Below are 23079 nucleotides of genomic sequence, written 5' to 3' on the forward strand. Positions count from 1 at the left end.
GACAACAGCGTAACTTTACTGGTGAGGTGACGAAGTGCTAGTAACGAGGACAGTAAGAGCTGTATCCGGGCACTTTTGCCAAGCCCAAGATGGTGGCCGGGCAGCAGCGGATATAGGGAAAGAAGCAGGTAGCCATCATTGGTGCGGGCGAAGCTAGGGCCGGATCGAGGAGAACGGGCGGAGCCAGACCTAGACAGTGCGGACGGCCATCTTGGACGCGGGAGAAGAGAAAGGGCGGAGCCTAGCCGCCAACGCGCCAGCGGCCATATTTGATACGGGTCAGTTAAAGAGACGGGGCCTGGTTTGAAAATGGCGGACGGCCATCTTTGACGCGGGCAAAGCCCCGGAAGAGGCGGAGCCTGGCCTAGAAAGCGCGGGCGGCCATCTTTGATGCGGGCCAAGCCGGGGCCGGGACGCGCTTTTGGCTGCAGCTTGGGAGAAAGTTCCGGCCCGGTGACGAGCTCAGCGTCTTGTTCTGTCCTTCCCGGTACCAAATCCAAAGAGCGGACGCTGTTCCCCCGCAGCGCCATCCAGAACCCCATAGAGAGAGGGAGAAAGAGAGCAGGATCGGGGGCTCAGGCCTCAGCCGCGGCTCCAGGCCTCCCCCCGGGGCTCTGGGAAAGATGATCAAGCTATTCTCGCTCAAGCAGCAGAAGAAGGACGAGGAATCGGCCGGGGGCACCAAGGGCAGCAGTAAAAAGGCGTCCGCCGCCCAGCTCCGCATCCAGAAAGGTAACCACCGGCAGGGTGGGCGCAGAATCTCTTCCCCCCCCCCCCCAACACCGCGCCCCTCCCTCGCTCTCCTACATCGCCGAAACGGTCCCCCTCTCTACCCTTGCGGCACCCAGCCTGGGCCTAGCTTTACCGTCCTTTCACCCAGCTCCGACTCCCAAACCCGGCTCTAACCTCGTCATATCCAGCCCTGGACCCAACTGAGCCCAGATGTGTAACTATATAGCTCCTAACATAACTTCTTTAAAACATCCCAAATAATACAACAGGTGACATATATATCATTAATAATAATAAGCCTAAAATTAGGTCTTGGTCCAAAGAGGAAATTCTGACCTCAGCATGTGGTTAATCCTAAAGATTTGTGTAGAAGGGACCTAGGATTATCATTATACCTCTATATTGATCCATACTGTGACTGCATCTTAAGTATCCTATGCAGTTTTGTTTGCTCCTTCTCAAAAAGAATGTGGAGTGACTGGAAGGGGAACCAAACGTTAAAGGGGAAGGAATAATTCATTTCTGAGGAAAGGCTGAAGCTTAGAGAAGAGATGACTGATAGGGTTTTCCAGAGCAGTTTGGAAAATCATGGTGGTGTAGAACAAGTTACTAGGATATAGTAATTAGTCAAGTAGAGTTGGAGAAAACCCATCACTTATCCCTGGGAATGAGTAACAAAGAATGCGTCCACTTTTTGGGGATCTTATGGGTACTTTGGGTGATCTGGATTGGTCACTCTCTAGAGATTGAATGCTAGGCTTGAGAACTTGTGGTCTGACACAGCATGAAAGAGCTTATGTTTTTCACTTGATTCCCGGACCCTCAAGTACTCAATTTGCCATCAGCAGGGGAAGTCCCTAGTTTCTCAGGGTCTAAGCCCTTTGCTCTGTAGCCAGTTCCAGCTGTATCCTTATTACATATGCTCTTAGCCCATAGATTTAACTGTTACCTATTTATACACAGATGTGACTCCAAAATTCAACTCTAATCATCCTATAGATGGTCATGACCCCTAAATGTAACTGTATGCTCCCTACACCTAGCTGTAGCCCCAAAGCCAATTTCTACCTTTCTGCCACCAAGTGTAGTGCTTAAGAGAACTTTGCCCTCTTTATTCACTTGCCATGTTCCGTTCAAGTGTAATCTTTCACACCGAAGCATAACTACGCAAACCTTAGAACCATTCAAATTTAGACTTCTGCACTGCAAACCTAGCTGTGAACCTTCCCATACCTTTGCATCCAAAACCCTAGCTTCCCAGAGTATTTCACCCAGGATCTAGCAGACTTTAGAATCCAGTTCATGGCGGTTTCTACAATGTACAGCATTAAGCATAAAATGTAATACCTCGTCTTCCCCCCCCCCCCCCCCACATCTCGCTATGTTGACTAACCTTCCTCAAACCCTGCTGTAGTGTACTCTCGAGTCCTGTCGTAACCTTGGTTCCTCCTCAGCGTGTTTCATTGTAGTCTGAACTGAGCTTATTTCTTTCTCAAACCCAAGCTCTTGTTTCCCAGCTTCTCCAGTCAAGGCTTAAGTTTTCCGTTAGGTAAATCTGTCAGTTTGGCTCTTGACTTGAAATGCGAGTGAAAAAGCCTGAACAGGCTAGATGGACCATTGGTCTGACCCAGTATGGCTACTCTTATGTTCTTAGCCTTCTGTCTCAGCTCAACATTTGCGTATACTCTGCTACTTCAGCCAATTACACCATCATCGGCTCAGAATGTATCCCAGTCACTGAATTCAATTTTTGAAAAACTTTTCTGTCCTAAAAAAAAAATTAAGTTCTGAAAACTCTTGTTTGTCTTAGTTCTCTCAAATTAAATAAAATGCACTTATCTTCAGTAATGCCAAAATAAGCGGAAGTTTTGCCTATTTTCCTTTATGGATTGTCTTAGGCTGAAATCCAACCATCCTCGACTCAAGACCGTAAATTTCGTTGCATCTTCAACTTCTTCCATGATGTAGAGTTTATGATGCTGTTAGGCCCTCAAATCAGTTGATAAGTCAATGAAACTTGAGGTCTTGAGTTGGCCATAGTTGGGGTTCAGCCAGAGAAGACTCATAAAGGAAGATGAGAAAACACTAGAGCGTCTGTTTCAGCATTATTGAAGGTAAGTGCACCTCATTTAATTTGTCAGAGCATTTTGAGTTTCTCAAGAACTGAATTCATTGATCTTGGGATAAGTTTACTTTATGGAAAACTTTTGAGTGGTCAAGACACTGATGATGGCATAATTGGCTGAAGGCAGCGACTCTTTTCACATAAGCAATCTACCCATGACTCGCCTGGCCTTTTCATCATTCCAAAATCTTTTATTTCAACTATTACTACTTCTGTATCTTTTATCGTTACTAACTAATGATCTTAAACGTAAATATAGATAGCTTCAACTTAGTTTTTCTGTTGTCCAGATCCACCACCTACACGGCGAATGAAGCTCTGCCTAGCTAAGCATGGTCTTTGTAGGTGGATCTGGATAAGAGAAACAAGCTACGTTGAAACTATTTGTATTTATGTTTAAGATAATTAGTAATTATAAAATGTATATAAGTAAGTAATAGTTGAAATAAAAGATTTTGGACCAGTGAGGAAGTAAGTGAGTCATGGGTAGATTGCCCATGTGAAGAGTCACAGCTGAGGTCCATGATAACATGTAGCAGTGGAATGCTGAGCGAGTCAGTGTATTTTTGTGGCCCCCACTCTTAAATAATAAATCTGATTAGTTAAAGGGATAATTGGCTGAAGGAGCAGTATGTGTGGTTGAGTATTTTTGCTTACTCTGATTTGTTCAATGCCATATTTCCTCTGGAATCGGGAGGAATTCTTCAGGGCCTGCTCGGCTTTTTTTCCATTCCTATGTAACACCACAGATCCTACCCAATCCCCAGTTTTAGCCGTTATATCTCTCTTGCTCCAACGTCCCCCTTGGCCTGTGATTTTGGCGCCTGCACCCCACTGCCCCCAAATTTACCAGAAGCATACCTGGTCATACTGAACCCCTCTTAGTTGAAGAACACCCTTTTTTATTAGAAATTGGGGATGAGGGAGAAACATTTAATAATAAAAAAAAAAATCATCCATATAAAGTCTTGAGGCTGACACTATCCACAACTGTAGGTGGGTAACAAACGTACACAAATACATAACCATATTAATGGTTAAAAACAACAATTAAGGAGATCCAAGATGGCGGCGTCCTGATAAGACGCAGTGAGTCGCGCTCTTCCTGAATTCAGCATGCCTAAATGAAGAGGGAAGATAATGGCCAGAGCCTCCCCACTGTCTTCCCCGTTACCTGGTCCAATTGATCGTTTTTTGCATCCACTGGGTGCTGGTCAAATTGGCGGAACGCCTCCGGTAGGGAACGCTGGCAGTCGGGAGATTTCAGCTTCCCCCGGCTTTGAAACAACTTTGAGCCCCACCATGCGCACTCCACCTCCTCAACCGATAGGCGCTAGCTCCTTCCTGTCGGAACCGACAGGGTCGCCCCAAGTGGGAGTTAAGGGCCCAGAAGAATGTCTGTTGGAGATGCCTGTAATAACAACGGAAGGAGCGGAGGGCAGTTTGCCTGAGGTGTCGCCACGGAATGAGGGGAGAGAAACTGAGGGACAAAGCGAGATTCATGGTCAGATCTCTGAAAGGTACGAACTTCCTAAAGAGTTTAGTCAAACCAAAGGAAGTAACAGATGCATTATGGGATCTTATGTCCACCTTGGGGCAAACATTTATTAAGCAGACTAATTAATTAGCACCGAGAGTAAAATCCTTGGAATTTGCTTTACAGAAGAGAGGGGAAGATATTAAGACTTTGGAAATTAAAATGGATAAAATAGATGAAAGAATTGTGAACTTAGAAACACTACAGCCAATGATGGCAAAAGATTTGACGAATCTCAGACAGAGAATGGAAGCGTTTGACAATTATACAAATAATCACAATCTGAGATTCGTTAATTTTCCCTGAGTATTAAATGTTGCTCCTCTTGATATGTTGAAACGTTACCTGCATGATGTTTTGAATATACCGGATCAGAATATGCCACCATTTTCCTATGCATACTATATCCCAGGAAAGGACACAAACTCTGTAAATGAACAACCTATAGACGTTTCTCTTTTGCTTGAAACTTCTGACTCTGAAATGGCAACTGCCGCCACCTTAGTGGCGACGGTTGCCTTATTGCCCGACAAAGATTGGATCTTCCGTTTGTTTTTTTTTGAAATAGGGACAAACCTTTTCTAGGGTTTAAAATATTACTTTTTCCTGTTGTCTCTAAGGAGACTAGACGACGGAGGAAACAATTTTTGCTCCTCAAGCCTCAAATCCTACACTTGGGGGGTACCTTTTTTTTAAGATACCCATGCAAGTACATAGTAAGGCTTGAGAGGGAAAAATATGTATTTACAGAGCCTGCTCATGTCTCAGCGCTAGTAAACTCAGTGAAAAAGGATAAGCGCTGAGATAAGATATCAACACCACTTTCCAGAGACACCATTATTTTGTCTTATGTTATGATTATTAACTAGCCGTTAAGCCCATTAAAACGGGCAAGATTTTTTTTTTTTTTTTTGCAAAATGTGATAATTCTCACCTCACAGAGACAGATCGTGTGTATGTGTGTAAGTGAGGGGGGTAACTGGGAGTGTGGGATCGAGTGTGTGAGTCAGAATGACAGGGGTGGGGTTGACCTGCATCAGTGTGTGTGTGAGAGTGACTGGGGCGGGAGTGGCAAAGTTGTAGAGATTGTGTGTATGTGTCAGAATGAGAGGGGGGCGGGGTGGTGAAGTGGTAGGGGTTGTGGTGTGTGGTTTATAGGTGTGCTGTATCAGTGTGACATTGACAGAGGGGTGGCAGGGCTGGCAAACTGGAAGGCTGCATGAGTGTGTGTCACACAGATAGATCTTGTGTATGTGTGTGAGAGAGGGGGTGGTAACTGGGAGTGTGGGAGCGAGCGTGTGTCAAAATGACAGAGGGGGGGTTGCAAAGTCGTAGAGGGGGTGTTCCTTGCCTCTGTCGGAGGGGGGGAGGTTAGCAGACAGAGCTAATGTGTCAGCTTGTGTGTGTGTGAACGATTGTGTCTGTGAATGACGGGGGGGGAGGGGGGTGTAGACGAAGGGGTACTCCTCTCTCTCTCTTTAACTGGTGTCCTCCCCTTGCTGTGCTGGTGAATGATTTTTGTCCTATGGCAATTTCTCTCCAACCCTCCCTCCCCTTTAGTTACACCTCCTTCAGATATGCAGAAAAGAAAAAATAATCTTTCCCCCTTGTTCTGCTGCCCTGTGAATAAAAAAATTAACCTGACAGGCTGGAAAAAACTCAGAGACCGGTTTTCTCCTTCCCCGAGCTTTCTTTTCAGTTTTTCGCTGGGGGGGGGGGGGGGGAACGGTACCACCGTTGTTGTTGGCTTCTCTTGTGGTTGGGTTCCCTGAGGATGAGGGGCGGGTCGGACGTTCTTCGGCGGTGCTGGCATCGGAGGGGGGGCAGGGTTGCGTCGGCATCGTGTTACTTTGTTTTGGGTGTTGCGGCCCTCATGGGGAGGGGGAGGGTAGCGGCGTCTCGTCTTGTGGGTGTGCCTCCTTGTGAAAGCGCTGATGCCTGCTCTCATGTCAGTGCTGGGGGCCCGATACAGAGGGGGGCGGGAGCAGCAGCGACGACGACATCCGGGATGGGTGGGTTGGAGGTTGGTGCGCTGGCGATGTTTGTTCTTTTTAACTTCCCAGGCTCCAGCGGCAATGGCAGTGTGCCCGACTCAGTTTCCCTCTCTGTTCCGCCCTCTGACGTCATCACGTCGACGTGAGGGCGGGACAGAGAGGGAAGTCTCTACTGCGCATTTGCAGGTGAGTCGGTCACTTGCCATTTATATGTTTGATTGTTCTCCCTATATTTTCCGAATTCTTGGATTCCAATTTATGGACTTGAGTGTCAGATTTCCATTGCTGAGTTAAATTTTTTTTTCCTTTAATTTTTATTCAAATACATAGTAACATAGTAGATGACGGCAGAAGAAGACCTGCACGGTCCATCCAGTCTGCCCAACAAGATAAACTCATATGTGCTACTTTTTGTGTATACCTTACCTTGATTTGTACCTGTCTTTTTCAGGACATAGACCGTATAAGTCCGCCCAGTACTATCCCCGCCTCCCAACCACCAGCCCCGCCTCCCACCACCGGCTCTGGCACAGACCGTATAAGTCTGTCCAGCACTAGCCCCGCCTCCCAACCACCGGCTCTGCTACCCATTCTAGGCTAAGCTCCTGAGGATCCCTTCCTTCTGAACAGGATTCCTTTATGTTTATCCCACGCATGTTTGAATTCCGTTACCGTTTTCATCTCCACCACCTCCCACGGGAGGGCATTCCAAGCACCCACCACCCTCTCCGTGAAAAAATACTTCCTGACATTTTTCTTGAGTCTGCCCCCTTCAATCTCATTTCATGCCTTCTCGTTCTACCGCCTTCCCATCTCCGGAAAAGGTTCGTTTGCGGATTAATATCTTTCAAATATTTGAACGTCTGTATCATATCACCCCTGTTTCTCCTTTCCTCCAGGGTATACGTGTTCAGGTCAGCAAGTCTCTCCTCATACGTCTTGTAACGCAAATCCCATACCATCCTCGTAGCTTTTCTTTGCACCTTGTGACTTGCTTATTGTCATAGCAAAAGCCAATTTTACTGGAAATTGTCTTCGACATAGTGTAAGTGGGAGGTCAGTGTTTGATGTGGCTAGTCAATATCTGTATGTAAGTAGGGCCTTGAAGGTCAAACAGGTTTAAAATTGGTTCTGTACTGTACTAGTAGCCAGTGAAGTTTATGCAAAAATGTGGTCCCATTGCTTACAACTTTCTATTCCTTAGCGTCCCTCCGGACCGGACCAGGATTGGACTGTTGGGTTGTGCCCGCCTACCAGCAGGTGGAGACTGAGAAAAACTCTGACTCTAGAGAGCCAATAGGAGCCCTGGCCATGTGACCTTAGCCCCAGTATTTTCTCAGTCTCTCAGCAGGTAGGAAGTGAGCCCATTAGTCTCTCTCTCTCTCTTTTTCTCTATAAGATATTACAGATATATTTATAATACTTCTTCTGTGCCTGGAATCGTAATTAGAGGCTTGACAGGGTTTCTTTTCTTTCTTTGACAGCCTCTGGGGTGTTAAACTCGGGTGTCTCGAGTCCACCCCCCTTCCTCCCCATCTCCCTGGCTTAGCAGGGAAGGGCCGTCCCTTTCTCTGGAAAGGTGTACCGTCTTTGGGAGAGGCAGCCACTTTTAATAGGCAGCTGTTTTTAAAGAATTAAATCAAGTAAAAGAAAATTAAAAGAATTAATTCAATTGAAAGGAATTTAAAGGAAGTAGTTTTTGCTTTCCCCAGGCTTATAATGAGCAGGTAGCTCTTCTATCTTATTCTGTTTGAATAATCTTTATTTTCTTTTCTGGCGGAGCTATTTAAAAAAAAAGAAAAAAAAGTGATAAGTCAGCGTCTGTGACTTTAATCGGCGTTTTTTTTGTTATCTTCATTATTTTTCCTCTGCTATCCGGCGTTGTTAGCGGCGGTAGTTGTAAAAAAAAAAAAAAAAGAGGCGCGAACTGTTAAGCGCGTGCTCGCTCTTGGATGGGTCTGTATAGCTTGGAAGCTGTATTGACGGTTCCTGTTCGGGCCAGAGGCTAAACCATGTTTTGTGCGGCATCGGAGGCTATCTGTTTTTCGGCGGCACGGATTTCCTGCTTCTTCGTCGGTCCGGTCAGTGGTTTTCTCCCCCGAACTTTATTCTTCTCATTTTGGTGCGCTTGGCCGCCATTGTTTTGCTTGCAGCTGCAATTTCCCTTGACGCGGCAGCATTTTTCTGCTTTTACTGTGTTTGGCTGTTTGTGCAATGGAAAGGAGATATTTTTTCTCCAGTAGTTGGGGCAATTGGTAGTATATTTGCCCCAAAATTAATTTTTACATGTATTTTTCAAGCTATTAAAAAAAAAAAAGAAATGCTACGATACGAATGGCGCTCATTTTGTTTTTCCCTCTGTTTTTTCTCCGTCGGGGACTTTTTGGTTGCTAGCAATGTTGTGAATTAAAGTGCAGCTCAGTCGGAAATTCTCTGTTTTTGACAATGGGGCGAATTAAATTGTATCTCAGCTCCAAAATAACCATTTTCCTATTCCTTTCCCTTGTGTGTGATGTTTGGAGGAAAGGTCTTCGCTATTGTCTAGCGCAGTTTTTATGGGGGTCCAGTGTACGTCACTCTGTGTCTTTCTCATTTCCTGGTGAATAGGACTACATTGTCTAATAGTCAATTGATTAGTACTTTACAAATCTGGCCATAATATCTTAGTTCCTTTCAAGCATTTCCCTTCATGGCTATGATGTTATACAGTGTTTTTAAGAACTTAACAAACATTTTCTATGGCATAGGCTATCTGGTTCAGGTGCCATGTGGATAGAACTACATTGCCGGATAGTCTATTGTTTGGTACTTTACAATGCTGGATATAAGATCTTAATTCCTTTCAGGAAATTTTCCTCCGTGGCTATGTTCTTATACAGTGTTTTAAGATCTTAACAAACGTTCTCTAGAGTGTAGGCTGTATGGTTCAGATGCCATGTGCAATGAAATACATTGTCTGATACTCAGTTGTTGCGTACTTTGCAATTCTGGAAATAAGGTCTTACTTCCTTTCAGCAATTTTCTTTCATGGCTATGCGTTTTCTTTGGCATAGCAGATGACAGCTGCATAGGCTACATGGTTCAGATGGTTCTCATATTCTAGGAGACTTAGTCCTGTCTACCGAGCACCCAGTTTTCTCAGCTGCTTTAGAAGGCATGTTTTATTCACGTCTTCTCTACTTTCCAACTGTCTTGGAGTTTCTCATGTGTTATCTTAGTTTTTTTCTAGGACTTACAAGATATATGTCCACTTAGGGAGTAAAGTTATCCGGTCAATTTGCATTTTCTCCCACTTAAGGATAGTGGGAGGTCCTCATGCCATCTTCTTGTATTTTTGTTTCCTCTATCTATTCAGCCTGGGCACATGGTAAACATTCTGGTTTTGTCCAGTATGACCATCCATAACATCTGCTATCCCTTTCTCTTCCTTACAGATTTTAGGGTCTTGTTTCAAGCTTTCTTGACGTCAGGTACAGTCTTGTCTCCTGTGGCACAAATTCACCACCTTTTCCGTAATAGATATTTTCCAAGTCTATTCCTTTTCATTTTCATTTTATTCTTCCTCTCTCCAGAGTTTTTTTTTTTCTCTTGGAAGGAGATTCACTCATTTTCTGTGCATTTTTTGCCATAAGGGCATAAGTGTTGCCATAATGGGAAAGGCCAAGAGTCCCCATCCTGTTTTCAGATGGTGTCAATCCAGATTACAAATACCACATTCATATCTCGTGAGTGTGCATCTGTTCATCTCTGTACATCTCATTGAGGAAGGAGGCATGACATGATACGAGGTTTGGGGAGATCCGGTAAAATTAAAGGCCAGTGTGTCTCAGTCCACGCTCAACATATGGTGATCCTTTCATTTTCATTCTATACGTCCTCACTCCAGACCTTCCTTTCAATTGGAAGGGGATTCTTTCACTTCCTGTGCATTTTTGCTATTAGTATACGAGTATTGTCATACGGGGAAAGTCTAAGAGTCCATTAAGCCCAGCATCCTGTCCTCAGTTGTGGTCAATCCAGGTTGCAAGTACCACATTCATTTCTTATGGGTGTGGGTTAGTACATCTCAGTATAGGAGGAGTAATGTCCACGATACGAGGATGATGAGAAGGTCCTCATTACCAGTTTTCTTGCCCTGCTCTTCGGTCTTGCGTCGGCTCCGCGCACTTTTTTCTTAAGTTATGGTCGTAGTAGCAGCAGCGCTCATGAAACAACGTTTCCTCGTTTCATCCTTTCCTAGATGTCTGGTTCATTACAGACAGTCTTATTGGCAGAGTTGTCAGGTCCAGCAACGGGTGGTGCATTTCGGGCACACTCTAGGTTGTTACGGGGTGCATGTAGCCAGGTCTCTCATTTGATCTCTCTTTTGAGCTCTCATGTGATCTCATTAGATTTTGTAGCATGTCTCTATTTTTTCTCTCTTTGTTTAGTCAAGTTGGCGCAGACTGTTTTTGTCTTCTCTACAAGCGTCCCACTTTCTGTTTTCTCTGGATGTTCTTGGGCCTTCAGCCATTACCTTGCTCTATTTTGCAGAGTAAAATTTTACTTTCTAGCTCCCAAGAAGGAATTTTTTCTTCATTCTCTTTGGAGTCTCGGTAGTCTTTTTTGGCAGCTTTTCACTCCGTCAATTTCGTGACCATTGGAAAAAAAAAAAAAAAAAAAACTTCTGCGAGTTCTCAGTGGATAGTACCTTAAGGGGAGGTCCCAGTTCTAGAACTGTTTCTTTTCGATCTGAGCTTCCATGTGCCTCGCTTACTCTCTTGCTAAAAAGACTTGTCAGCGGCAGAGATAGATGCCCTCTCGTATCCAGATATTTATCTCGGATGGAATTCCCTCCGCTCAGTTGGCCTCTGTATTCTCACTAGTGCAGCACTTGGGTCTGGTGGTTGAGATTGAGCATTCTTCCTGCAAGTATGCCGGGAGCATATACACAGTGAGCAGTTTTTTGATGGCTGCATCTGTGAAAATATATATGTATATTTATAGTTCTACTACATAAGTACATATTTAATTCCACACTGGGAAAAGCTCAAAGGTCCTATCGAGCCCACCTATCGGTCCACGGCCAATCCAGACCATGAGCACCTGGCTAGATTCCTAAACGTACAAACATTCTATACATGTTATTCCTGGAACTGTGTAGTGTTTTATGGACTTCTATATGTATCTAACAGATGAAAGGTACTAACAAGTGTCTACTGTTGATTTATTCCCGTTTTCACTAATTGGGGTCTATGACAAGAGTCTCAGGTGATCTGCTTGCAGAGGCAACAGCTACAGATGATTCTTTCTCTCTCATTTGAATTGCGCTCTGAGATATGTTTTCTTCATGTTGGGTAACTGCAGCGGCTGTCAGTTTATTTGGACCTTCAGTGTAGTTTGCAGCAGGGATTTAGGTACCTTCTTCTTTTGCATAGTATTTAACTGCATTCTTGTTTTTACCTATTTAGCTTCTAGTGATCAGGTACTTTCTCACTGACAGGCTTTACATACTTCCAATCTGTTGCTAGGTCAGCAACAGTCTACGATATCTGGAGTATTGTACTTCAGGATCTCGGTTTCCACTTTCTCAGCTGAGGTAGATTCATTGCAGTTTTTTGTTTCCAGGCGGTTCTGCTTCTACCTTTGCCATCTTTCTTTCAGTTGTTTTTTTTTTTTTTCTTGAGTCTCTCTGTCCTTTGCGCTGCACTGATAGTGCGATAGGGGACATTATATAGCGGCCACTTGGTAGGGGACAATGTTCAGCGTCGCTTGGACTTTTCAGCTTTTTTTGCTTTGTAGTCATTCTATTTAGTTTATTGGCGGTTCTTGGATCGTCAAGCTTTTGGCTTCGTATTCATCCTAGTTTGGGTGTTTTCAGGAACTCTACCGCATTCTCAATGTCTGTCCCTCCCGTAAGATTACTGCTTTGGTACTTCCCAACAGTCCAATCCTGGTCCGGTCCGGAGGGACGCTAAGGAAGGAGAAATTAGATCTTACCTGCTAATTTGCTTTCCTTTAGTCCCTCCGGACCGGACCAGGCCCCTCCCATGTTCTATCAACTCTTTAGATTCTTTTATTAAGTTTGGAAGTGGAATGTTTCAAAAAACAAACCAAAACAGATGATACTGTATATATATTTAAAAAAAAAAAAAAAGACTTTGCGTGGTCCATACCACTTCTCTGGTGGTTGCTGGTGAGCTCGGTTGCTGGAATATATATAAAACCTTAAATATGTCATACCACTTCTCTGGTGAGGGTTGCTGGTGAGCTCGGTTGCTGGAATATATATAAAACCTTAAATATGTCATACCACTTCTCTGGTGAGGGTTGCTGGTGAGCTCGGTTGCTGGAATATATATAAAACCTTAAATATGTCATACCACTTCTCTGGTGAGAGTTGCTGGTGAGCTCAGTTGCTGGAATATATATAAAGCCTTAAATATGTCATACCACTTCTCTGTTGAGAGTTGCTGGTGAGCTCAGTTGCTGGAATATATATAAAGCCTTGAATATGTTATACCACTTCTCTGTTGAGAGTTGCTGGTGAGCTCAGTTCATGGAATATATATGAAACCTTAAGTGAGTCATACTACTTCTCTGGTGAGAGTTGCTGGTGAGCTCTAATATGAATGGGCCATGCCACTTCTCTGGTGAGAGTTGCTGGCGAGCTCTAATACAAATGGGCCATGCCACTTCTCTGGTGAGAGTTGCTGGCGAGCTCTAATACAAATGGGCCATGCCACTTCTCTGGTGAGAGTTGCTGGTGAGCTCTAGTACTCGGTTTTGCCAAGGAATTTGTGGCTGCTAGGATTCCATACGGCACAGAAGTTCTTTCTTTCTTTCCTGCTTTGTTATTCAAATACTGAGGCTAAGGTCACATGGCCAGGGCTCCTATTGGCTCTCTAGAGTCAGAGTTTTTCTCAGTCTCCACCTGCTGGTAGGCGGGCACAACCCAACAGTCCAATCCTGGTCCGGTCCGGAGGGACTAAAGGAAAGCAAATTAGCAGGTAAGATCTAATTTCTCCTTAGTTTTGCTGCAGCATTCTGAATCAATTGGAGCTGGTGCAAACTCTTTGTAGTAAGACCAGTGGCTAGTTTGTACCACTGTGCACTATCAGGGAGCTGAAGGAGTTCTTTAATATCATTAGCTGTCCAATACAATTAAAAAGGTACAAAAGTGCAATAGAAGCATTTAGAGATATGAATGGATACAGCTGGTGGTGCTGCTTACAGTAGTGGCTGGAGCTGGTATGCAACAGTTTTGACCTGTGTCAATGCACAATACCAGAATGCGTTTCCCACACAAGATGTTTCTTGTACAATAAAGTTGAAATAAATAAATAAAAACAACAATTAAGCTTTAAAATAATGAATAATCTTTTTTTAACTTTCTCCCTGTTGGCTGTGCTTTTAGGTGTAAATCCAGCCCTGCAGAAGGAGCTGTTGCTTCAGTAACATTAGTGATGCCCAGTGGCACATCTTCTTTGTAGAAATCGAATCAATTGTTGTATACCGCTAGCAACCCCTTTCCAGGGTTCAGTGCGATTTACATTCTAGGTGAGGCAAAAGCTGATAATGTTAGTGTGAGAACAATTAGAGACCATTGGTGTAATGCATGAGACCAAAAACGTTATAGGAAAGGATAACGGATGATACTAGGAGGTAGAAGTCAGTGGATTGTTACGAAGCAGTCTTTGGGAAGAGAGGTATTTAGTTCTTCCTGAAGTTAAGGTTGCTGTTTTTTGTTCTGATGGTAATAGGTAGAGAGTTCCATATTTTAACTCCAAGTGCAGGGAATAGAGAGCTGAAAATCTTCTGATTTCGAATTGTCTTTTGAAACGGTGACACTGGCATCAGTTGTTCTTTTAGTCTGTTAGACTGGACCAAAGGTAGTAAAGTGGTCTTAGCAGTTCAGAGGTGAACCCCTGTAAGATTTGAAAAAACTAAACAAGAAACCAGAGCTGCGGAGTCGGTACACCAAATCTTTGACTCTGATGCCTCTATTTTTCTACTGTCTTGACTCTAAGAGAAATTTGATTAATTACAGAAACATAGGATATTTATGTACAAAATTAGGATTAATACATATATTTTAAGTTTGAACAAAGTGCACGAACAAAAAAATGCTGTCATAAAAATATGCAATACAGTTCTACACACTTAATATTTTTTATTTATAAGCAATTCAAAATAATAAACAAGCAAAAATGAACAACTTATACAGAAAAGCTGGTATTCAAGGCAAAATGGCTTGACTTCTACATTTTTTACTTGTGTGTTTTTTTGTTCAAAAATAGCCTGAAAAGATAAACGCACAGAGAACAAAACCTTGTTCCAAATGGTATTTTTGAAAACAGAGATAGATGTTTTGCTTTTTTGAAAATGGTTACATTTACTTTTCGGATTTGGGACGTTTAGCGCAAAACGTCAAAAGTCCAACTTAGACGTCATATGGAAACTTCCCCTCCACGTAACGTATATCTTCATAATAATCAAAAGTTTTACACTATTGTAATATATCCAACTGAAGCCCACAAATTGGGGAATCCAGTAGCGCACAGGAAAAAATTTGTAATAAATCTTTGTTGAATGTGTCCCCGGAAGAAGAATCTCCTCAGTCAGATCCTTCTTCATGGATACCTTCAAATTTGATTTAATTATTCTCAGAGCAGAGAACAACCTCTCAGCGCTAACTTGGGTCAGTGGTAAAGCAGTAACCACCAGAGCAACATCTCTAAGAATGTCGGAATGAAGGGATGGCTTTTTGCACTGTTAGTTTTGATGAACGATCACATATTTCAACTTTAGTGCAAGTGAGACATTCAGTTGAAATGTACTCAATTTGTTCTCTGTGTTTGGAAGAATCCTTTTCTATGTGGAGATGCTTTGCATGCTTTTTCTTACTCAGGTATTTATCAAAATCAAATTCATCCTTAGCTGATGTTAGTGCCGCATTGTCTTCAGTCTCCTCAACTTCTTCCTCCTGACACTCCTGCATCCCATTTATCCTCACACACAGCACCTTTTTCTGTAGTCAGCTGTTCATCATCCAGAAGAATCTGGTGCATTGAGTCTATATAAACAGCTACCAAAAGAATCTTATTTTTCTAATAATTATGCCTCTCTTCGTTTCATTGAAGCAAAAATGCCATCTGCAGTTAACCCTCCTTTTTGAGACAGATGGCACATCGGGTTATGTTGTCAGTTCAAGGCGGGTTACAAAAACTAAGAGATCAGGTCCAAGCTTTCTGGGAATTACCGTAAGAAATTCAAACACTAAAAAACATACACCCTGCAGATACAATTAAAGTTCGGTTCGCGGAAACAAAAGTTCTTTCACTCCTTCAACAGTATACCTGGAGTTAAATCCTCAGCTTGTAATTTTTTAGTTACTGTAAATAACTGTCACCCTTGTCCACTGACTCACTTAGCATCACTTTAGGGTTGGCCATGTCCACAAGAAAGAGTTTTGGATCAAGCAAGCGCTGATTAAGTAGGTACTGCCCCAGCGTATGGTTTGATCAAAAATTGCCACTTTTCTGGCTCATCTCTTCAAATTAGAATCAACTTTACGTGTTCCAAGAGCAATAACTACTTTCCTTACATTGGCATCGTAGCATCTGGGTCCTGTGTCATACACTGATACTCAGAACATTTTCTATAATGCTCAAATACAGCTGACTTTGTGGGAAGCTTCTTTGACATTATGAATTTTATACTTTAAAAGATCGTGCAATAAAATTCCAAGTATGTCGTCTCCTGTTCCTTTCATTTACAAGCTGAAGAAGCTAATGACTGATTGTGGTAGGTGATGGTCTTACATACGTCATCAATCAATCAGAGAACGTGTTACATCGGATTGGTGAATTCCTATTGATTAACGGCCCTGGAAAAAGTGAATTGATATTAGACTTCAACAGGACAAAATAATATGTAAGGATTAAAATGATAACTTTAACTGTACATTATACATTTTTTATTTTGAAGATGGAGTCAGTACATTTTTACAGACTCCACCCAAAATTGATTCAGACTCTACAGCGCTGGTAGAAACACTTAGAACCTATAGGATTTGACCCACTTCAGTATTCTGCACAGTTTTAGTTCGCGGGAAGCCTTGTGCAAGAGCATGAAAGGGTGTGTGAATGCTGGTTGGCTGGCAGTAAGACATGATTTCATTGGTGATCACTGTTTAACAAAATGGCTGTCTGGCACATGCAAGGGTCAAGCTGGGTCTGTATAGTTCTGTTTCTTGCTGGAACTGCCTTCCATGGTCCTCATACCACAGACTTGGGTTTAAATAGCAGACGACATCCTTGTAGCCCCTGTTTTATAATGTACTTCATAGTCCTTTTCTGCAGGGCTCTGAATGGATCTCAGCCTTTAAATCAAGGCCAGGTTTATACAGATATGGGGTAAGTTTCTTCTAGAATTTCCCTGCTTCTTCCTTCCTGTTCCTTGACTGCTGAGGGTGTTTGCTGTTGCAGCATACCTGGTTCTTCCCTTCCTGGATTGTAAACCACTTTGACACTTCATTAACCACATTTATGAAGTGAGTCATCCAAGGCGGTGTATAGAAGGTACAGCTTTGACTTAAAAACTACCTGCTTTGTTAACTGCATAATGGTGAAATGATCAAAACATAAATCAATGAGGTAAACTTTAAATTGAATCTTAGAAATAGGAGTACTGTAGCAGAAATATACACATTGAACGGCACAGCAGAACAATCATATAATAAATGACAGCAGAGCATAAAGGATACCTGGAAAGAACATTCAGATTACATGTAAGTAATCGAGCAGATAGTTATCATTCTCCGAGGACAAGCAGGCTGCTTGTTCTCACGACTGGGTGACGTCCGCGGCAGCCCCCACCAACCGGAAATAAGCTTCGCGGGACGGTCGACACGCAGGGCACGCCCACCGCGCATGCGCGGCCGTCTTCCCGCCCGTGCGCGACCGCTCCCGCCAGTTACTTTTTTTCCGCGACTGAGAGAGTTGTGTTTTCCCCTCTCTCTCGTTTCAGCCGCCGGATTTTTTCGACCGCGTTTACGCGGATCGTCGCTTTTGGCCTGTTCGGCCTCTTCTTCTTCTTCTTTCTCTTTTATTAAAAAAAAAAAAAAAAAAAAAAAAAAAAAGAGAGAATTTTGCGCGTGTGGAGCACGCGCTCCTTCTTTTCCCTCGCTTTCTAGCGGGGACGCCTCGTTGCGGCCTAGTGGCCGCTCGGTCGGTTTCAGTTTTCGTGGTGTGATTTTAGCCACCATTGCCGACTTTGACTTCGCCGACGCGATTTTTCCGTCGATGTCCTCGAAGGTCCCGAGTGGATTTAAAAAGTGTGGTCGCTGCGGCCGGCCGATCTCGCAGACCGACACCCACGCTTGGTGCCTCCAGTGCCTCGGGCCGGAGCACAATCTCAAGTCGTGCGTTTTGTGTCTCGGTCTCCGGAAACGGACTCAGGTTGCGAGGCAAGTTCTGCGGGACCGTCTTTTTGGAACTTGCGCCGGCCCCTCGACGTCGACCTCGACGGCATCGGTATCGAAGACCGGTTCTTCGGTACCGGTATCGATGCCCGAGACATCGGCACCGATGGCAGCGACCCCAGGAGAACAGGTCCCGTCGGCCCGCCGGTCCGCCGGCGAGAGTGGGGTAGAGAGACCGCGTGGGCAGTCGGCCCCGGTCACTCCCTCAACTCGTGAGCCACGGGACCGAACCCTGTCGGACCCGGTACCTCGAGACCGAGGGGGATCGACCTCCTCCTCCTCCATGCCCTCCGGCGCCGGTGACGTGCACCGGAAAAAGGACAAGAAGCGCCGTCACCGGAGCCCTCGGTGCACCCTGAAGGGGAGTCGACGCCGAAGCGTCATCGTAGAGAGGAGAGATCTCCGTCGGTGGTGGAGGTACCGACGCGTCGGGGTTCCGGCACCTCGGTGCCGTCTCCTGGCCCCCAGCAGCTTCCGGCACCGACACCCTTACCGGCCCCACCGCCTTTCCCGGCAGCGGGCCTGGACGAGTGCCTCAGAGCCATCCTTCCGGGGATCCTGGAAGGGCTGATGCGCCAGGCTGTGCCGGCGCCGGGGTGCTTGCGCCCTCGGCGCCGATGACTGTGGCGCCGGCGAGCTCTAGCCCGGCGCCGGGGCAGTCGACACCGCCGCCGCTTGCGGTGCCGGTCTCGACAGCCACGCAGGTGGAGTCCCCGTCGACGTCGATGGAGGGAGCTCCGTCCCCGCCGGCGCGGGAGTCCACCGCTCGACGACACCGAGACCTCGGTGCCTCGACGTCGAGCCGGGCCCGGTACCGGACGCAGCTACATGAGCTAATGTCCGATACCGAGGATGAGGACTCGTGGGGGGAAGAGGAGGACCCGAGATATTTCTCCTCAGAGGAGTCTACGGGCCTTCCCTCGGACCCCACGCCGTCACCGGAGAGGAAGCTCTCACCTCCTGAGAGTCTCTCCTTTGCCTCCTTTGTGCGGGATATGTCTATAAGCATTCCCTTTCCCGTGGTCTCTGTGGAAGAGCCGAGGGCCGAGATGCTCGAGGTCCTCGACTATCCATCACCACCTAGAGAGTCCTCCACGGTACCGCTGCACAATGTCCTGAAGGAGACGCTGCTCCGGAACTGGGTGCGACCACTAACTAATCCCACCATTCCCAAGAAAGCAGAGTCCCAGTACAGGATCCACTCTGACCCAGAGCTCATGCGGCCCCAGTTGCCCCATGACTCAGCGGTCGTGGATTCTGCTCTCAAGAGGGCACGGAGTTCGAGGGATACCGCCTCGGCGCCCCCGGGGCGGGAGTCTCGCACTCTGGACTCATTTGGGAGGAAGGCCTACCAATCCTCCATGCTCGTGACCCGCATCCAATCTTACCTGCTCTATATGAGCATCCACATGCGGACCAATGTGCAACAGCTGGCGGACCTGGTCGATAAGCTCCCGCCGGAGCAGTCCAGGCCTTATCAGGAGGTGGTCAGGCAGCTGAAGGCGTGCAGAAAGTTCCTGTCCAGGGGGATTTTTGACACCTGTGACGTGGCATCTCGTGCTGCGGCCCAAGGTATAGTGATGCGCAGGCTCTCATGGCTGCGTGCCTCTGACCTGGACAACCGCACCCAGCAGAGACTGGCTGACGTCCCTTGCCGGGGGGATAACATTTTCGGTGAGAAGGTCGAGCAGATGGTGGACCAACTGCATCAGCGGGAAACCGCTCTCGACAAGCTCTCCCACCGGGCGCCTTCAGCACCCGCCCCCACGGGTGGGCGTTTTTCCCGGGCACGGCAGGCTGCACCCTATTCTTTTGCGAAGCGTAGGTACAACCAGCCGGCCCGAAGGCCTCGTCAGGCACAGGGACAGCCCCAGCGCGCTCGTTCTCGTCAACAGCGTGCGCCTAAGCAGCCCCCTGCGCCTCCACAGCAAAAGCCGGGGACGGGCTTTTGACTGGATCCACGGGAACATAGCCGCCCTACAAGTGTCCGTACCGGACGATCTGCCGGTCGGAGGGAGGTTAAAATTTTTTCACCAAAGGTGGCCTCTCATAACCTCCGACCAGTGGGTTCTCCAAATAGTGCGGTGCGGATACGCCCTGAATTTGGCCTCCCTGCCTCCAAATTGTCCTTCGGGAGCTCAGTCTTTCAGCTCCCTTCACAAGCAGGTACTTGCAGAGGAACTCTCCGCCCTTCTCAGCGCCAATGCGGTCGAGCCCGTACCACCCGGGCAGGAAGGGCAGGGATTCTATTCCAGGTACTTCCTTGTGGAAAAGAAAACAGGGGGGATGCGTCCCATCCTAGACCTGAGAGGCCTGAACAAATTCCTGGTCAAAGAAAAGTTCAGGATGCTTTCCTTGGGCACCCTTCTGCCAATGATTCAGAAAAACGATTGGCTATGTTCCCTGGATTTAAAGGACGCATACACTCACATCCCGATACTGCCAGCTCACAGACAGTATCTCAGATTCCGCCTGGGCGCACGGCACTTTCAGTATTGTGTGCTGCCCTTTGGGCTCGCCTCTGCCCCACGAGTGTTCACAAAGTGCCTCGTGGTGGTGGCGGCGTATCTCCGCAAGCTGGGAGTGCACGTGTTCCCATATCTCGACGATTGGCTGGTCAAGAGCACCTCGGAGGCAGGAGCCCTCCGGTCCATGCAGTGCACTATTCAACTTCTGGAGCTGCTGGGGTTTGTGATAAATTACCCAAAGTCCCATCTCCAGCCTACTCAGTCTCTGGAATTCATAGGAGCGCTGCTGAATACCCAGACGGCTCAGGCCTACCTTCCCGAAGCGAGGGCTACCAATCTCTTGGCCCTGGCTTCGCAGACCAGAGCGTCTCAGCAGATCACAGCTCGGCAGATGTTGAGACTTCTGGGTCATATGGCCTCCACAGTTCATGTGACTCCCATGGCTCGTCTTCACATGAGATCTGCTCAATGGACCCTAGCTTCCCAGTGGTTTCAAGCCACCGGGAATCTAGAAGATGTCATCCGCCTCTCCACCAGTTGCCGCACTTCACTGCTCTGGTGGACCATCCGGACCAATTTGACCCTGGGACGTCCATTCCAAATTCCGCAGCCCACGAAAGTGCTGACGACGGATGCATCTCGCCTGGGGTGGGGAGCCCATGTCGATGGGCTCCACACTCAGGGTCTGTGGTCCCTCCAGGAAAAGGATCTGCAGATCAACCTCCTGGAGCTCCGAGCGATCTGGAACGCACTGAAGGCTTTCAGAGATCGGCTGTCCTGTCAAATTATCCAAATTCGGACAGACAATCAGGTTGCAATGTATTACGTCAACAAGCAGGGGGGCACCGGATCTCGCCCCCTGTGCCAGGAGGCCGTCGGGATGTGGCGTTGGGCGTGTCGGTTCGGCATGCTCCTCCAAGCCACGTACCTGGCAGGCGTAAACAACAGTCTGGCCGACAGACTGAGCAGAGTCATGCAACCGCACGAGTGGTCGCTCCATGCCAGAGTGGTACGCAAGATCTTCCGAGCGTGGGGCACCCCCTCGGTGGACCTTTTCGCCTCTCAGACCAACCACAAGCTGCCTCTGTTCTGTTCCAGACTTCAGGCACACGGCAGGCTAGCGTCGGATGCCTTTCTCCTCCATTGGGGGACCGGCCTCCTGTATGCTTATCCTCCCATACCTTTGGTGGGGAAGACCTTACTGAAGCTCAAGCAAGACCGCGGCACCATGATTCTGATCGCGCCCTTTTGGCCCCGTCAGATCTGGTTCCCTCTTCTTCTGGAGTTGTCCTCCGAAGAACCGTGGAGATTGGAGTGTTTTCCGACTCTCATTTCGCAGAACGACGGAGCGTTGCTGCACCCCAACCTCCAGTCTCTGGCTCTCACGGCCTGGATGTTGAGGGCGTAGACTTCACTGCGTTGGGTCTGTCTGAGGGTGTCTCCCGGGTCTTGCTTGCCTCTAGGAAGGATTCCACTAAAAAGAGTTACTTTTTCAAGTGGAGGAGGTTTGTCGTGTGGTGTGAGAGCATGGCCCTAGAACCTCGTTCTTGCCCTGCACAGAACCTGCTTGAATACCTTCTGCACTTATCAGAGTCTGGCCTCAAGACCAACTCAGTAAGGAATCACCTTAGTGCGATTAGTGCTTACCATTATCGTGTGGAAGGAAAAGCCATCTCTGGAGAGCCTTTAGTCGTTCGATTCATGAGAGGCTTGCTTTTGTCAAAGCCCCCTGTCAAGCCTCCTACTGTGTCATGGGATCTCAACGTCGTCCTCACCCAGCTGATGAAACCTCCTTTTGAGCCACTGAATACCTGCCATCTGAAGTACTTGACCTGGAAGGTCATTTTCTTGGTGGCAGTTACTTCAGCTCGTAGGGTCAGTGAGCTTCAAGCCCTAGTAGCTCATGCTCCATATACCAAATTTCATCACAACAGAGTAGTGCTCCGCACCCACCCAAAGTTCCTGCCGAAGGTGGTGTCGGAGTTCCATCTTAACCAGTCAATTGTCTTGCCAACATTCTTCCCCAGGCCGCATACCCGCCCTGCTGAACGTCAGTTGCACACATTGGACTGCAAGAGAGCATTGGCCTTCTACTTGGAGCGGACACAGCCCCACAGACAGTCCGCCCAATTGTTTGTTTCTTTCGACCCTAACAGGCTAGGGGTCGCTGTCGGGAAACGCACCATCTCCAATTGGCTAGCAGATTGCATTTCCTTCACTTACGCCCAGGCTGGGCTGACTCTTGAGGGTCATGTCACGGCTCATAGTGTTAGAGCCATGGCAGCGTCAGTGGCCCACTTGAAGTCAGCCACTATTGAAGAGATTTGCAAGGCTGCGACGTGGTCATCTGTCCACACATTCACATCACATTACTGCCTCCAGCAGGATACCCGACGCGACAGTCGGTTCGGGCAGTCGGTGCTGCAGAATCTGTTTGGGGTGTAAATCCAACTCCACCCTCCAGGACCCGAATTTATTCTGGTCAGGCTGCACTCTCAGTTAGTTGTTCTTCGTAGGTCAATTTCTGTTGTTTCCTCGCCGTTGCGAGGTTCAATTGACCTGGGTTCTTGTTTTGAGTGAGCCTGAGAGCTAGGGATACCCCAGTCGTGAGAACAAGCAGCCTGCTTGTCCTCGGAGAAAGGGTATGATACATACCTGTAGCAGTTGTTCTCCGAGGACAGCAGGCTGATTGTTCTCACCTTCCCTCCCTCCTCCCCTTTGGAGTTGTGTATTTCATATTTTTTGCTAGTCATTCAACT

The 23079-nt window shown here is 46.8% G+C and overlaps 1 protein-coding gene across 1 annotated transcript in view; it reads left to right on the forward strand.

Annotated features, from left to right (window-relative positions):
• The first annotated feature begins 357 nt into the window (after positions 1-357).
• The window catches only part of UBE2M (ubiquitin conjugating enzyme E2 M), a 34755-nt gene continuing 12033 nt past the window's right edge, over positions 358-23079 (forward strand). Inside the window, exon 1 of the mRNA XM_030197656.1 lies at positions 358-732. Coding sequence (XP_030053516.1) covers positions 624-732 — 109 coding nt within the window. The 5' untranslated portion in view covers positions 358-623. The remainder of the gene's footprint in view (positions 733-23079) is intronic.

Source organism: Microcaecilia unicolor, chromosome 3 (genome assembly GCF_901765095.1).
Source record: "Microcaecilia unicolor chromosome 3, aMicUni1.1, whole genome shotgun sequence".
Classification (NCBI taxonomy): Eukaryota; Metazoa; Chordata; class Amphibia; order Gymnophiona; family Siphonopidae; genus Microcaecilia; species Microcaecilia unicolor.